Genomic DNA, 16,511 nt, shown 5'->3' on the forward strand with positions numbered 1-16,511 from the left:
CTGGTTTACGGAACAGAATAACACTTCATTTCGCCAAAAATACCTCAACCTTTTAAGTGCAATATAAACAGTTGTCATTTGACAAAATTCCTCAGAGATGATTCGAAATCCAGCCGCGTTGTAATCAGGTGTCATGCGCACCTGCCATTCAATTCACTCTCTGAGACTTTTGACTGGCGAGACAGAAATTAAAACTTGATCAAAATTGGTTTAAGTAGAAAGGAGAGCTTAAGAGTGAGGGAAATCCATCAACAACTTTTTGCAGTACGGTCGAATACGCCACTAACGGACACCTCCCGAATGCAGAAAACAAACCGCAGTGCCGGCGATTTCTCCTCTAAAATACTACATATTTAAGGTTACTGCTAACCTTTTCGGTCTCGAATTTTGCAAAATTTTAAAAAGCCACCATAAGATAGCTCATTATAGTTACTTTGTTCTAAAAAGGAAATTATTTGAAGAGGTTTATTTCTTGCGGAGTTATTGCAAATTTTGTGTTTTGCGTGACTAAAATGTTAATCCCCCAAGGTGTTATGGGATGTCAACACTCGTCACACCTCAGACCTCCCGTGCAGTTTGGCGTGGGAATCCATCCGGGTATCTTGTCTCTCGTAAGCGGACACGGACACCTATTCTGGGTCCACAAGGTCTAGAATATCCTCCCGTAAGCGGACAGTAAACAATGTCAAGAAAATTTCTAACGAAATGAGTTCGATTTCAATGGTTTCGTCACCAAATCTCAAACATATTCTAATGAACAAATGGCATCTTATACAAAACCAGCCCTTAAATTTAAGCTCTTTGAAAGATCTACTTGTTAGAGCAAAGCTCTGAGGTCTTTGAATTTCTTATCTTAACTACCACAACCACCAACAAGAAAAGCAGTGAGCTTTATTTGTATGACTATAACAACACAGCATTGCAAAAGCGCCCAAAACGTGATAATTACAGCAATTTAGTTATCAGGGTACAACACCTCAGTGACCATGAAATACAATTAGAAGTTGTCTTAATGAAAAGCTTTAAAGGACTTTTTGTGGTGTGTTGTATGCCTTCTATTGCACTTCTTTTTTTTTTTCAACCACCTATGGCTATAAGCGTTCACTTGGCCTTAGTCCCGAGGGTGTCCGTTTTTGGGAGGTTCTACTGTAATATGCATTGCCTTTCTGTGTGGTTTTAAATTGTTTCAATTTAATTTGAATCGCTCGCGACGCAGGTTTGTGCTACTTTAGAAAGCCACTCACTGAAAGCTACCGCTGTCACCGTTGTCCAACAATTTGCAGAACTTCTCCATTCACGACTTCAACAACTATAACTAATTTCTCTTCTCGTTCTTGTTCCCGTTATTTTACAAGTGTAAATTAACTCACTTCTAGGCACGGTTTGGTCAAATAATCGAAATGACTCGTGGACCCTGACCAGAAGTGGGAACGGCCCAAAGTCCAGTGGCTAGGGCGTTGGGTTTGCTTGCGGCTGCACCGGGTTCGAATCCCGTTCAAACCTTTGGATTTATTTACGGTTGTCCCGGATTCAACTCTATCACGCTTTGTAAATAGCCAACTGGTTGCCTACTGCCAATTGTGTTTCTTAGTAATGTTTCTGTTTATAAGTTTCTGTTTATAACCTTTGTAATACCTGCCAATGGTTATCTCCTCAGATAACGAAATTAAACCGTAGACCCCTATCACGACCCTTGTTCATAAATCTACGGAACTTTAAAAAATCCATCATGACCCATGCACCACTATTAACAAAGTATACGACAGTAGAGATCCCTATGTTCCCGTTGGGAAACATGCAAGATTTTCGATGTTCTGGCCCGCGCGAAAAGTAGGGCAACACTCGCCACCTCCCCCCCCCCCCTCCCCCCCCCCCATCCCCGGGCGCTCGATTTTGTCTCGTCCCATCTTTAGCGAAATGCTACAGTGATAAGATGTTCATGTTTGTCGCTTATATCGGTGACAAGAAATCGTGACTTTTTTGCTAATATTGGAATGTGTGCGGTTTCTTTTCAGGACATTTAGGTAGCCAAGGAATAAATGGAGAAAAAGTGAGTGACATGATACGGAAACTTTTATTATCTGTAATTCTTTTGTCACTCCTGCTTTTACTTGGCGAGTATATCGTTTTGAATGGTTACGAACCAACATCTTGGCACGGAGGAAAGCGTAACAGAACGAATGAGAAAAAACAACTAGTGAATTCTCATTTTATCCCGAGTATAAATTCAAACGACCAGGCGGCGAGATTCGGTCAAAGCGCAGAAACCGCATCGGCAATAGTCGCGAGTAGACAGCAAATAGTTGGTCCTTCGGGTCAGTACATGGCGACGCAATCCCCGAGTAAACGATTTGATGATGTTAGAAAACTGAAACGCGGCAAGCCGCGAAAAAAAGTTGAGAACTTTTTAGAGGAAAGCAACGGGATCCCACAAGGAAATAAAAGCAATCTTCGAAGAATTCAAAAAAAAAAGGGGCGTTCTAGTGGTTCACGCGCAGAAGGAAAGCAAGTACTTATTTACACTCCTCTTTTTGGAGAAGTACCTTGGCAAGGACTTCGAAATACATTCGACTTTACTCATTTTCGAGGAGAACCCTGCCCTATAACCAAGTGTTTGTTAACGTATCGACAACGTGTATTTTCACACAGTGATATCGTAGTCTTTCACGGTCAAGATATGCCACCTGTTTATGAGTTGGTCGAACTCAACGCGCGACGCCCCAAAGGACAGATATGGGTTTATGTTGTTCTGGAAAGTCCACTTAACACCAGAGATACTTATTTCTTCAATGACATGTTCAACTGGACAATGACTTACGAAGGAAATTCGGATATTTATTTACCTTATGGCTCTTTTGCCGTGCTCCAACCGGGTGAAAAATCCCCGCATCCCAAGATTAACGTCAGTAACAAAGATCGCCTTGCGGTATGGACTGTGAGCAATTGTGGGGGTACGCGAGATTTGATTGTAAAGAAACTGCAGAATCATATTCGTGTTGATGTGTTTGGAAACTGTGGTGAGGACTTTTATCAACCGGAAGTGGAATGGGAGAGCTGCGAGAGAGACACCAACGAATGCAATAATCTTCTCAAACGTTACAAGTTTCAGTTGGCATTGGAAAACGGATATTGTGAAGACTATGTAACTGAGAAATACTGGGGGACTCCTTTGAATTTGGGCATAGTCCCTGTAGTGCTCGGTGGGGCAAATTACTCGAAATTAGCGATTCCCGGGTCTTACATTAATGTCTTAGACTTTGACTCTGTGAAAGCTTTAGCGGACTATTTGGCTTATCTTGATAAAAATGACACAGCGTATATGGAGTACTTTTCTTGGCGCAGAAAGTTCAGAGTGGACGGGTTTCTGAATACTGATGCTTTTAATAAACATTATCCATGGACTTGTAGGCTGTGTGAAAAGGCGCAAACTCCAGATAACAAGTCTTATCCGAGTCTTAGCGAGTTTCGAGATCCAGATAAGCTTTGCGGCTTCAAAGAAGACAAGATCTTTGATATGATAGACCCGGAGTACGCCAGCAATCGGTTTGCGTCGAACAGGAATTGGACTTACGGTGCGGACGAGGGTAAAGATTTTGGGGATCATGAAAATCACGATGAAAATGGAGATTTTGACCAAGGTCGTCAAGGAAATGAAAATAATAACGAAAAACACGCCACGCGATAAACACGACAGGATAGTTAAGCTATTGAAAAGACAGACCAGAAAATTATCGACTATGGCTGGAATATGCCCTTCGCCAAAACTAGGATAAGCAAAAAGTAAGTTTAATTAATGAAGAAAAAGAAAACACGAAAGTGAAGAGAATAAAAATGATTTTATCTTGTTATACCAAAATATCATATCATGTTTCATTATATAGATTCTGATGAAATACCAGGATTTCTTCCTTTACTGAAAAATCATATCCTCACTGCACGCAGTGAACCAAGAGCCATTATGAACATATCATTTTTATCTTTCACATGTGAGAATATAGGTGTCGTCATGGTAACGAACACGATTAGCCAATAAAACGTGAGCTTTGTCTTCGTTGTAAGATACTAATGTTCTTCAATATAATTCTTGTCTACCACATTTAACACTTTATTGCAAAATTTTACACTATCATGATTTGCTTTTCATAACTTTCATATCTTGTTTCATGTTACCCAACATGCGTGTTTTAGCGGTTGGTGACCACTTTTTCATCATTTCGAAAATGAATAAAACAAGTTGCTTTAAATCTGGACATTTCATCAATATCTATATAATAAACAGAAAGCGAACAAGTGAGAGATACTTTCAGCACTCGAAGATAAAATTCGTATCCCTCCCCCCTCCCCCCAAGCGGCCATGTAATGTCCTCTATATATCATATCATATTTAACTTCGCGCGCTGGATGTTAGATTATAGATAGCCGCGCCGAGTTGGCTATATCATCTCATATCCAACAAGCGCGAGTAGAATAATTGTTTTATTAAAACGCTCAGAAATTATGGATAAGTCTTCTTACTTTATTTTGTAAAAACAAAACAAAAACTGATGCGTAAACGTAAAGTTGCTGATATCTGTAGAGCATGGTACAATGTATCGTATACCAAGAATTGCATTATCCAAGGATCTGGGTTTAATAAAATATATAATATAATATGAGAGAGTCCCAAAAGGGGTGTGTCGATAAAAAATTTTCACGAGCTTCATATTTAATTATAAGAAAAATTTTTTCTCATTTTTTCATCAAACTTACATTAGCAACTGTAGAATGGTATTAATCTAACTTCCGTCTCCTATTTTGCTCCGCAACTTATTATATTTACACATTTACATGTAATGTGCAAAAAGAAATTATTTGTCCACTTTGTACAGAAATATATAACTGACTGCATAAATTAAAATAAGACGCAAACAGCGGTGACAAATATTATAAACAAGCGAATTGTTTGAAATTATTTACTTGACGTTTCGTATGCTTCGACATACATCCTCAGGACTGACCATTAAAAGCAAATTTGAACTTTTTGTATGTAACATATTTGAGTAACTAATTGATGGTTTCAATAAAATTAATTCAGGTGACAAATAATGGGAAATAAAACCAGACTCATGCTAGTTATACAGCATTAGGATAGGCTTTAAATCTCTTACTCATCGACATTGTTTCTCTTATTTTACGTTGTCAGAGCGACATGTTGTTAAAATGTCGAAATGCATATGGTCCCATTTCAAGTTGTAACCAGTTGAAGTAACATGATCTGCAAGAGCAGATTTGTGATCTCTCTTCGGCTGTCCATCGATTTCGATGATGACTGAGTTTAGTGGCATACCTGAAAAATCTATGGTGTGGTGTGCAACAAGACTAGGTCTTTAACGGCCGCATATATCAGTTGTGCCACTTGCATGGCACTGGTGGTTGTGCCGTCGGTCATGAGCTCTTTGGTAGTCTCGTAGTCGCTTGTCTTCCACAGCTACCTTGGATTTATAGACTGCTGCGCGCCAGTCTTTCTTTAATAAGGCGTGCTGCTCCCAGGTGTCAGGATCTATCTGTGCCGTTTTCATGTGACGCTTAAGCACCTCCTTATAGAACAACTTTTGCTCATCTTGGTTCCTTTTGCCTTGAGCTAAGTCTCCGTAGAATACCAGCTTTGGGAAGCGATAGTCTGGCATCCGCACAATGTGACCTGCCCAACTGAGCTGTGAAGCAGTGATGTTGGCTTCCACACTTGTGGTTTGAGGACGCTGTATTACTACAGTGTCAGGGACTCTATCATGCCATTTGATCCTCAATGTCTGATGGTTAAAGAACTCACACACTGTTCGTGAAGGGTAGGGTGGAGAACCACTTTCACATACGTGCGTGGGTTGGGTGGGTGGGTGACATCAAATATGGGCTGATAGTGGCTTCGGCGGCGCTTTTACAAGCTGACATCCGATCTCACCCTGGAAAGAGAATAGCCCATTTCCGAGTTGCTGCATGCCTCCGTTTCAAAGCGAGTCCTGGTGCACAACCATTCAAATGGAAATGAGTTCCGTATTCTTATGCAAATCAAAGTCGTTTCTCTTACAATATTTGAATACCAAGACTCACTTCGAAACTGAGACAAACAGCAACTCGGAAATGGCCCATTGTAAACCGCCATGGGAGGCATATAAATACATTTATTTATATTTAATTATGGCCTCATTTTGCCCACTTTCGTCGCCGCAAGAAAGACAGTTCACTAGAAATTGTTTTCTTTGTTTAACTAGACTTTTTAGCACGATTCTTTGCCGTTTTTTTGTGGTTCCTCAGCCCTTTTTACCCTTTTGTCATTGTAGCATGCGCCTGCGGTAATTTTGGGCGCGGTAATGCATGCACTAGATTGCCTCGACTTTAGTTAAGGTTTGCGTCATTAGTCAGTATGACCAGCATCAAAAATACCATAATACTCTTCGTTTGTCCCTCCAAAACTTTGCATAAGCATTGTTTCTAGTTTCTCTTGGAACCATTGTAAGTCCCGAGAGAAAATGAAAACAATGATAATGCAAAAATATGGAGGGACACACCGGGTTGGTGTCAGCGTGAGTCACCTTCCTTTTTTTTTTTTTTTGTTTTTTTGTTTTTTTACAAACAAAGATACTGATACTGGCTAAGAGGCCTTGGCTTTTCACTGCCTGTTTAAAACTCCACTATTTTCCATTGACTGCGATCTCAAAATGCAGGAAATGGCATCTTAGAGGCACATATCTTAAAATTTTTCCCGGGGAAGCATGCCCTCGGACCCACCTAGAGTGTGGCTCCCGCGCCGCTAATGGGCGCGGCTACACTACTCCTAAAACCTCCCTTTTTCTTAGTTGAGAGGGTTGAAATCTCTGCATCATGATGGAAATACAACACGTAGCCAACAAACTCACCACACAATGACAAATTCTCACTACGTAATGACCAAACCACACCACAAAACAAAACTTCAAGACCAAAAGAATAAAGATTGCATGCCGGAGAAAGTTGTGGCTTTCCATAAATCTATCTTACCGCCACAGTGGTTATTTTATCCTCATTCACCTTCATCAACACCACGTCACATCAGTCTCTTAATTAATTATAAGAAGCTAACTCCTTTATGCTACTTATGTGGCCCGCGTTCCGAATCAGTACCCGTCGTCATATGTGAGTTAACTTTCTTGGTTGTACTCTGCAGGGGCGGATGTAGATCATGAGATGACCTGCGGCTTTCTAAAATAAGTAGTATTCTGCAAAAAGAAGCCTTCGTCTTCCTTGTTCGCTTTGAAAATCTGTTTATTTCACACGTCTGTTAAGTCATTTTTTAGTGGTGCACCCTCTTCTATGAAAAATCCTAGATCCGTCCCGGCTTGCTCTGCTCCATGACGGCAACAAATAATATCTGATCTCGCAAATGTAAATTAGTGCTGGTCGTATTTTGCTGCTTTGCAAAAACGAATTGCCGAGGTAAAATTCTAACTAGCCGGCTAGTTTTGACGCAGAGTCAAAAATAAATTAACACTTTAAGAAAAGTTGACCTACCGTTTTCAAGATACTAATCTCTATTCGAAGCAAAATTGGCAAATTTAAAAAAGCTGTGGTTTCCCAAGCAACAACGTTTAATGCAGTGAGCTTGTTGCAAAAATCAAGGCAAATTTGTGCCAAAAGATGTAGCAAGGCTGAACTCCAATCAACTTTTAGCCAATCGGAGAGAACGAGAAAATGTCAATGGCCATGGGTTATATAATATGCCTCTTTATATAAATAATGCATAAAAACCACCTGTTCTTGAAATTAAGCTGGTGGTATGTAGAGAAAACAAACTTCAGCATGTGGAAAGGACAAAAAAAAATAGGCAGCAAACATGGATTCCTTAGAGAATGGTTCCATAAGCGATCATACCTATTTAAGAAGCTTTTTTGACAAAATGAACCAGATGAGACAGTCTGAAGTCCTTTGTGATGTGGTACTTCTTACCGAGAAAGGAACCATCAAATTTTATGCGCACAGAAGTGTTTTGGCGGCGAGTAGTTCTTATTTCTACAATCTGTACACTGGCAGCTGTCTTTCAAGATACACAAGAGAGACGGTTATTAACGGAATTCCTCATAGAATTCTTAGAGTCGTTCTGGACTATATTTATTCTTCGGAAATCGCACTAAGCGAGATGAACATCGAAGAGATTTTGTGTGCTGCTTTTCAACTTGGTTTAGAATCGCTCCGAATTCAATGTGAAAATTTTCTTCTGCGCAAACTCTGTGTAGACAATTGCATCAAAATGACTAACCTTGGCCGAATTTATTCCTGCCAAGCACTCGTTCGTGAGGGACAGCGCTTTATAATTGACAATTTCTTGGAAACTCAAAGCTCACCCGAATTCTATAGGTTACCAAGTACGGACCTGGAAGAAATCGTTGCAGATGACGACTTAAATGTGCGAAGTGAAGAACAAGTGTTTGAGGCGATTCGGGCCTGGGTCAACTTTGATGTTCTCTCCAGGCAATCTTCATTTCCCGCCTTGTTGAGTCACGTGCGATTGCCTTCCACACCGCGCCAGTATTTACTCGGCACAATCGATAAGGATCCGTTGGTGACGTCATCATCGGCAAGTAGAGAGCTGGTTGCCGAAGCTTTGTCGTACAAGATGGCAAGTAGCAGGGACAAGAAGCTGATGCAAAATGAAAGAACCAGACGGAGGTGAGAAGGATGGTGGTCTCGAACCCGAGCGACGAGTGGAAAAATCGACGCAACTGTGGCTGCATGGTAGCAAATCAAAAGAAAATGTCACCCTTACTTTACTAACTTTACTTTACTTTACTTCATTTACAACCAAATCATGATCGTACAAATGAGACCATGGTGACCCACAGTTAGCATAGCATTATAATGTCCTGTTCGAAAGAAGAGCTCTCTTGCCTCAATTGTTTGGGAGCTCTTCTTTAGCAAAAGGAACGCTTGCTGCGCGGGCTATGCAAATACAAAACATAAAGAATCTTAACCCTGGGAGATTTGAATTGGGCACAACATTGAGTTAGCCAATTTGGTCTGTTGTTTTCTCGCAAAAACTGGGTTTGAAAATAGACACTTTTCTGACGCTGATGGGGACAAACCTCATACCAGATTCTTACACTTGGGTAATGGACTGTTCATCCAACTCAAAGTTTGAGAGAAAACCTCTAAGGAATTAATTTTTAAGAAAACATTAAACCTGCGTTAATGAAATAAGGATGCCCATATTTTTGAATGTCTGTCGCGCAAGTTCTCAAACTTGAACATCAACTTTCTCCTATAGTCACAAAAAATGCCGCAGGGAGGGTGGGCAAGTTCGTTTCTGTCGCTGCCGCTTTTCTCTCGGTGCCTCTATTTCAACTACATAGAATTTAGAGATAACAGCTTTGATGGAGTGATGGTATCTATGTTGAGATTATTTTTTTTCTCCACTTCTCAGAGAATTTGATTTTATTTTACATTACTCCGTTAGATGGAAATCTCATTTGATTGACGTGATCATTTTAGTTGGCGGAATCACGGAGAGCGGCGCACAAGCTTGTTGCCATTGTTACAATCCGCTGACCAGTAAATGGTTCTATCTGTCTCCAGTGACGGAGCGTCGACTCAACCTTGGGCTTGCCAGCTCAAACCGTTCTTTATTCGTGGTGGGAGGGTCAGCGGTTGGAGAAAATATCAGTATGGTGTCAAGCGTGGAAAGACTGGATCCTAAGTTTAACACTTGGGAGAAACAGACTTCACTGAAGGAAGGTAAAAGACAACAAAATAACAAGAACAAAATGTGAACTGACTTTCGTTGGTTACTTTTGTTTTCAAAGCAGTTTACAGATAAACGTCGAAAGACGGGTGTGCGCATGATCAATAAGTAGCCAGCACATTTTATCGCGCTTAGTGCCGACTGCCTGTATCTTTGCGTCCGTTTAATTGTCCTGCGTCTATTGGGATTGGTCAAATTAATTATTGTAGTTTTTGACTCTCGATGGAGATCCACTATAGAAAGAAACAAAAGGACGAGATTGATTAAAGTGATATTAATAGGCTCATAAGACTGACATAAAAAGAGAGCACTTGAAAAAAATTAAAGCACGCACAATCACAAACAAAATTGACAATCAAATGAACCAAGCTAAACTCCGAGAAAATACATGCATTCGACACCAAAATGCGAGCGCAACTAATGAACTGGCCATAATAGTTAAAAAAAGTGGAAAACGTTATCCATCAGATAAATCACTTATATCCATTGGATAGCGAAATTTGTTTCGCTATGACTTATCCACTGGATAGTGATTTATCTGGAGGATAGCGCTATCCATCGTTTGAACCACTGGCCTGGTCCACTAGCCTGCCGTAGATAGCTGTGCGTACGCAATAGGCCAGTTTCGTATTCTAACGGTTGGACTGGAACTAGCATGAAATGGAGGCTAATACGGGCAAATTAATTTGCATTTGAAAAGATTTGCCCGCATTAACCTCCATTTCATGCTAGATCCAGTCCAACCGTGAGAATTCGAAAATTGTCTATTCCATGCAGCCAGAGGAAATTTGCGCCGGCACAAATAGAGAAACCAGTGACAAAAGTAGAATTTACAGTGACCAGCGGTTTCAGCGATACACGAGTTTGAAAGGGTTTGTAAGTTCCGCTTGCTCCGCACAGAAATCTTTAGCAGCCTAGAGGATCAGTCTAATAGTTCTATGTGTAATAACGCTGAATCAAAAAAGAACTATTCTAGGTCGCTTCAACCACGAGGTCGTAGAACTTCATGGAAAAATCTACGTCATTGGAGGAGTCCAAGAAAACAACAACCAAGAACAAACAATGGATTGTTATGAACACGTGGCAGATAAGTGGACTTCGCTCTCCGCTCCACACCAGAGGCGCTACAACCATTGCGCAGTTGCACTTAATGAGTATCTGTATGTGATTGGAGGTGAGCCATCGAAAACTAACATGATCAGTAAGCAGGTTGCGCCTTTAATTCACTCGACAGCTAGTACTCACGCTATTTTTCGTAACACAACGAAAATCCAACGGACACTGCACAACTGATGGCAGCCATGCACAAAATTATGACAAGATTGGTTCCCGTAAAGTCTAACTTTGTTTAATAGACAAACTATCTTTACCTGTTTTTGGGGAACGAATGGGAAAGAGGGAGTTGCGTGTCGGGTAAACGTTTTGACTCCCAGTCTTTGAATACGTGAACTAATGTAACTTTGTATGTACTCTTTAGGAGTCTCCAAAACCAATACAGTCTTGAAAACAGTGGAAAGATACGAGCCTCGGTTGGACAAATGGCACGACGTGACCAGCCTCAAAACTCCACGGAGTGGAGCATGCGCAGTAGTTTTCATGGGTCAGATCTTTGTGATGGGGGGAGGGTCAGGATCCCGAAAGATACTGAGTTCGTGTGAGATCTACGATCCTGGTGTGGACAAATGGTTCCACGGGAAAGGTAAATAAAACTACAAATTACCTTTTTAAATAAGTCAATTTCAACAAGATCACGGACAGCGCACAAGAATGAGATTAGATCCGTTCTCTCAGCATGCGATCACGAAATCAAAACTACTAAACCAAAAAAAGGTTTAGTAGTTTTGATTTCGTGATCGCATGCTGAGAGAACGGATCTAATCTCATTCTTGTGCGCTCTTTCGAGGAACACTCAATTGTCTTTTTGCGTTTCCGAGGTCACATGGCACTAGTGGATCGATTTAGATTTTGCTCGGAGCCCTCACAGTTTAAAGTCTACAATTTTATTTCAAAGTCAATATAAGACCTGCTTTTCAGCTATCGTCACAAGTTGTTCCTTTCCCATAAGATCTCAACCTTGCGAAAAATAGTGTTGATGGTAATAATTCCATAAACTTTATTTTTCAACAGATATGAAGACCAAGCGGGATCGCGCGGGCGCCACAGTCTTTGGCGGCAAAATATACGTTTTCGGAGGTTCATATGGTCACGTGGTTGTGACATCAGTCGAGTGTTACGATCCCCGTGAAGATGATTGGTCAATAATAACAGAAATGCCTTACCCTCGGTATGGATTCCGATGCGCAGCAACTGCTCTCACCAAAGATATGATGGCCGAGGTGCCTCCAGAGAAACCGAAAGCACAAAGCGAGGAAAAACTTATTTAAGAAAAAAAGAAACACTCAAGCGCAAATGTAATTTTGGCAATCGGATTTTTGTTGCCACCTAACCCTAACCCTAATAGACTCTTAAATGGGGCAGGGGAAGTTGCCACGGCAGTTCTGAAGAGAAAGCAGGGGATGGAGCTGTGGTCTGGCCTTGTACTGGGCACACTATCAATAGGCCTTTTTCGATTTATTAAAATTTTAGCTCGAAAGAGATATTTAGAGGACAATGACAAAGGAAAATGTATGACATGTAAATATTTTTCACATTCATTCCAACTTGTTTGACTTTCTATTGTTTTTGTCCCAGAGCGAGTTTCAATCAAGTGTCGTAAAACCAAAGCCAAGGTAATTACTTTGGCCAATCAAAAAGGACGGAGAAAATCCAGTAAACCAATCAAAACTCGAAGTAATTACACGCAGCCGACACAAAGCGCGGGAAAATGTGCACGCGCGAGCCACGATTGGTTTGTTGACACGAGAACTTTGAACCAATCACTGAATGAAGTAATGCAAAACCAAGGTAATTCGCTAATTACTTTCGACACTCAATTGAAAACCGCTCTAACTGCCTCACTATCAAACTGAATGTTTGATATTTCGAAAATGGCATATTGGGGCTTAGCGTTGTTGTGTGACTCTCCAAACCTGTGTTGTGAAACTCTAATAAACAATAAACAAATATGTAATTAAGTAAAGTACGATCGTCCGGGTGAGTGTAGTCCTGAGAAGGACAGTTTGAGATGACATTGACAAAATATTGACAAATATGCGATAAAGTTTAGCCGAACTAAGCAATGCAAAAAGACCTTTTTGGCCACTTAACCGAGACCAGGAGTGAGACCTTTTATCCTTACCATCTGAATCAACAAAAGAGACAACAGTCTCAGTGCATTAAAAAATATTAGAAAAACAAATACGTGTATTAAGCTTGGTCACTCGGTTGATTGAAAGACAGAATTCTACAGTCAGATAAGAGAATGTGAGGTAAGAGATCGAATTCGTTCCCTACTTGAAAATAACTTGAAGTCGATTTTTAGATTGCGTCCAGGCAGCGAAGGTTATTTACAAAGTTGTTCCCATGACCGCGCGGTCCACTTTGACATCACGTGACTACAAAGGTGTCGTCCTTTCAATAGAGTGCTTTCATGTGACGTCATGGCGGCCATGTTGGTGTACCCAATTACCACTGAACTAATCCTTTGGGAATTGAGCTCTATTATCATGCAAACGTTTTCTTTTGTTTCGGTGGAAAAACAAGTTTATTGATCACGGCAGAGAAAACACCCTATAGGGTGTAATATGCGTGCTGCACGTGTGGCACGCAGTTTAGCTCAAAGAGCGGTTTTCAACTGAGTGTCGAAAGTAATTAGCAAATTGCTTTGTTTTATGATTACTTCGCTCAGTGATTGGTTCAAAGTTCTCGCGCCACTTTTTCAACCAATCATAAGTGAAACCAAAACCAATCGTGGCTCGCGCGTGCACATTTTTCCGCGCTTTGTGTCGGCTACGTGTAATTACTTGGAGTTTTGATTGGTTTACAGGATTGTCTCCGTTCTTTTTGATTGGCCAAAGTAATTACTCTGGTTTTGGTTTTACGACACTCGAATAAAACTCATTCTATTTTTGTGGTACTCTTCATAACAACGAGGTGGTGAAATCACTAAATTTGAGGTTTTGACGACAACGTAAGCATACAAATGTGAACGTTGCTTTCTCTGTTCTCTGAAACTGCTCGTACCCAAATAAAGTTTTAGGATACTTGTTCCACATTGTACGACATGAACGAGATGGACTAATCGCGAAAAGGCTTGCGATAGTGCAAAGTTATGTTCTGAGGTGACGTTTTCGTCGACGGCGCTGTCGTAGATCTCTACTTCGACGAGTTTCAAGTCCTGTTCTGAGCTGCGCTCTTCTTTTCAACTAGTCTCTTTTCCTCCAGTTCCCTCTGTACTGCTGGCGCAAGTTTTGGAAGAAGCCCTGTCAACGTACAATTTTAGTAAAATTGAATGCCTGTTCGTACGTCGGTGAGGAAAACCGATAATGTAATTTGTGATAACGGGCTTAGGTCCTCAAAACGCACCGCACACCGGTGGCTCAGTTGGTTGAGCACCAGGTTGCTACGCGGGAGGTCGCTAGTTCGACAGATATAAAGTAACTTCTCAAAACAGATGTACGAATCAGAATAAGAGAATTTTTATGCTTTCAAGACAAGCAGTTTCCTGTTTCTCGTTTGAAGTAAACGCGAGGTTAAATCTCTCTGATATCTACAGTCCTGCTGGTTTTGGTCGAATAAAAGGAAGTTTAAAGAGCGACTGTTGTTGCAAAAGTTGCTAAAGGTATCAACGACTCATTCATTTTTTAACCTGCATTTTCCTATTTATGGCAATTCCTTACCTAACCTCTGTGATATCTTGATAGCTTTTTCTAATTTTCTCTGTTGTTTTCTGCAAACACCTTCAAAAAGAGGACACACTCAACTTGCAATCGAAGAAATCAAAATACAAAAAGTAGACTCTTCACAAGAACTTGACTTTGGGTCTGCCAAAGTTGCTGTCAACATTCAATAATGCCCATAACCCAGTACCAATTCTTTTTATGATTACTTTTACATTGAATCAAAAGATCACAAATAAACGTCTGTACTCATTATTGCCGCAAGAGACTAAAGTGACTTTTTCACAATCATATATGATTTATTCATAATTTATGCAAACAGAAAAAAAGGGGCAAAATGAGACTTCGTACCTGTTACTCGTCGATTGATAATATATCCTCTTGGAGACATAAACTGCGACAAGAATAGCACATCCTGAGAAATAAAAAGGAATAAAATAGTTGTATTGACTTTTCTTAAATAAATTTCAATATACTAAATGAGTATTTTGTAACCTGGATACAGAATAGTACTTCACTTGCATATACCGGTACCTCTATGTTACAAAATACTGTTAACATTCGTCACAGTATCCTTGGTGAACCATTATCATACGGCTGCCATGCTGGTTTTAATTTCGTTGCCTAGGATTTTTGCTAAAGTTCCCTAACATCTAGTGATATTGGAGAAATTTTAAAAGTGCTTCTGAGTGATGGATGGTGACCACAAGTGGATTCTTTTGTTTTCTTGGGAGGTGCTTTGTCCAAATTTTCAAGTTACGTGTCGCTAAAGGAGTGTCGCTACAAGAGTGAAGGCATTACAAAATTAATGTGATAGAATTAACAGACGTGAAAGAGAAAAGGTCACAACTTTATTTGCTGGTCATGTCATAAAAATACTCTATTGATGGCCGCCAGTACATGCAGATGTCCGATCTCACCCATAGATTGATGACTTGTAAAGGGTATTTGAATATGTAAATAGAAAATGCGCAATACAAGTTCATTACCATTACCAAAGAAACCAGAGATAGGTGCCCGCCTGATGGGCCTTCTAGGCTCGTAGCAGACTTTACCTTACCTTACTATTACCAAAGGGGTTCTCTTCCATAAAATGCGAGGAGAAGGCTGAGTGACACAAATGGGCATTGGATCTGCAAATTTGCGTACCAATGCTTATTCAAGGCCTTCCATGTTTCTGTGGTATGAAGTGAACAAGAGTACTGCTAACCCCTCACCCCCCCCCCCTCCTTATCACCACCCCCCTCCCCAATGGGATGCAAGTCCATCGCAGGGTCCCAGCAGTAGGTAACTGGTACCAATTTATACACTTTGGAGAGAGATGGTTCAAACTACATGGCAACAGAGGCAGGCGTCAAAGCCATGGCTTTGAATATTACTGTATTGCTACTCTCAAAACGTGATCCCACTGAAGCTGCAACATGTAACTAAATACCACATAGAAATGTTTTTAAATATGTTAACTTGCCTTGTAAGTAAATGTGATGTCTCTGCTACAAATTGGACAGCCAATGTCTGCTTTGTTTATTTTATCTTCTGTGAGAACTGAAGCCTTGACTCCTAATAAATTTATAATAAATTATAATATACATATTATTGTAAAATTATATATCAATCTATACATGAAACCAGACTAGTAGTGACTAAATTGCAACGTTTCATTGGTAAATACCACAAAATGCCCTCAATAGTCAATGCTACACTCACCCAGCGTCTTTTGCGTGCTGAAGTGTTTCACACCATCCAGAAAAGAAGTTGGTTTCACGGTTAATGGAGAGTCATATGTTCCGCAAATCTTTGAAAAAACTGCACAGCTAGACGTTCTGATGCAGCTTAAACTAAAATTCCGCAATGAAAGGAGAGAATTAACATGGTTCACGGAAACAATTTTGAGGCATTTCAGTCGAGGAAACAGACCACTCGCGGCCATGTTGAAAGCTGTGAGGAGATTGGAGACTAAATTTCTTTGTAATGCCGCTGTAGCT

The 16,511-nt window shown here is 40.5% G+C and overlaps 3 protein-coding genes across 8 annotated transcripts in view; 2 read left to right on the top strand and 1 right to left on the bottom strand.

Annotated features, from left to right (window-relative positions):
- LOC138025985 (4-galactosyl-N-acetylglucosaminide 3-alpha-L-fucosyltransferase FUT5-like) overlaps positions 1 to 5,079 on the top strand; it is a 12,222-nt gene extending 7,143 nt beyond the window's left edge. For all 6 annotated transcript variants that reach the window (XM_068873152.1, XM_068873148.1, XM_068873153.1 and 3 more), the window contains one exon: positions 2,016 to 5,079. In XM_068873152.1, the coding sequence (XP_068729253.1) occupies positions 2,060 to 3,685 (1,626 nt within the window). In that variant the 5' untranslated portion in view covers positions 2,016 to 2,059 and the 3' untranslated portion in view covers positions 3,686 to 5,079. The remainder of the gene's footprint in view (positions 1 to 2,015) is intronic.
- Positions 5,080 to 6,076: 997 nt separating this feature from the next.
- LOC138025984 (kelch-like protein 20) lies at positions 6,077 to 12,797 on the top strand. Its single transcript, XM_068873147.1, has 5 exons — positions 6,077 to 8,679; positions 9,464 to 9,741; positions 10,725 to 10,922; positions 11,226 to 11,447; positions 11,876 to 12,797. Exons 1-5 carry the CDS (start codon positions 7,847 to 7,849, stop codon positions 12,130 to 12,132), a joined length of 1,788 nt encoding a protein of 595 aa, XP_068729248.1. The 5' UTR covers positions 6,077 to 7,846; the 3' UTR covers positions 12,133 to 12,797.
- Positions 12,309 to 16,461, bottom strand: LOC138025987 (small ribosomal subunit protein bS18-like). The gene is made up of 5 exons (XM_068873154.1): positions 16,234 to 16,461; positions 15,995 to 16,086; positions 14,878 to 14,941; positions 14,527 to 14,586; positions 12,309 to 14,109 (listed from the first exon to the last, which is right to left on the bottom strand). Exons 1-5 carry the CDS (start codon positions 16,454 to 16,456, stop codon positions 14,018 to 14,020), a joined length of 531 nt encoding a protein of 176 aa, XP_068729255.1. The 5' UTR covers positions 16,457 to 16,461; the 3' UTR covers positions 12,309 to 14,017.
- Positions 16,462 to 16,511: the final 50 nt, after the last annotated feature.

Source organism: Montipora capricornis, chromosome 12, assembly GCF_036669925.1.
Source record: "Montipora capricornis isolate CH-2021 chromosome 12, ASM3666992v2, whole genome shotgun sequence".
In the NCBI taxonomy this organism is placed as follows: domain Eukaryota; kingdom Metazoa; phylum Cnidaria; class Anthozoa; order Scleractinia; family Acroporidae; genus Montipora; species Montipora capricornis.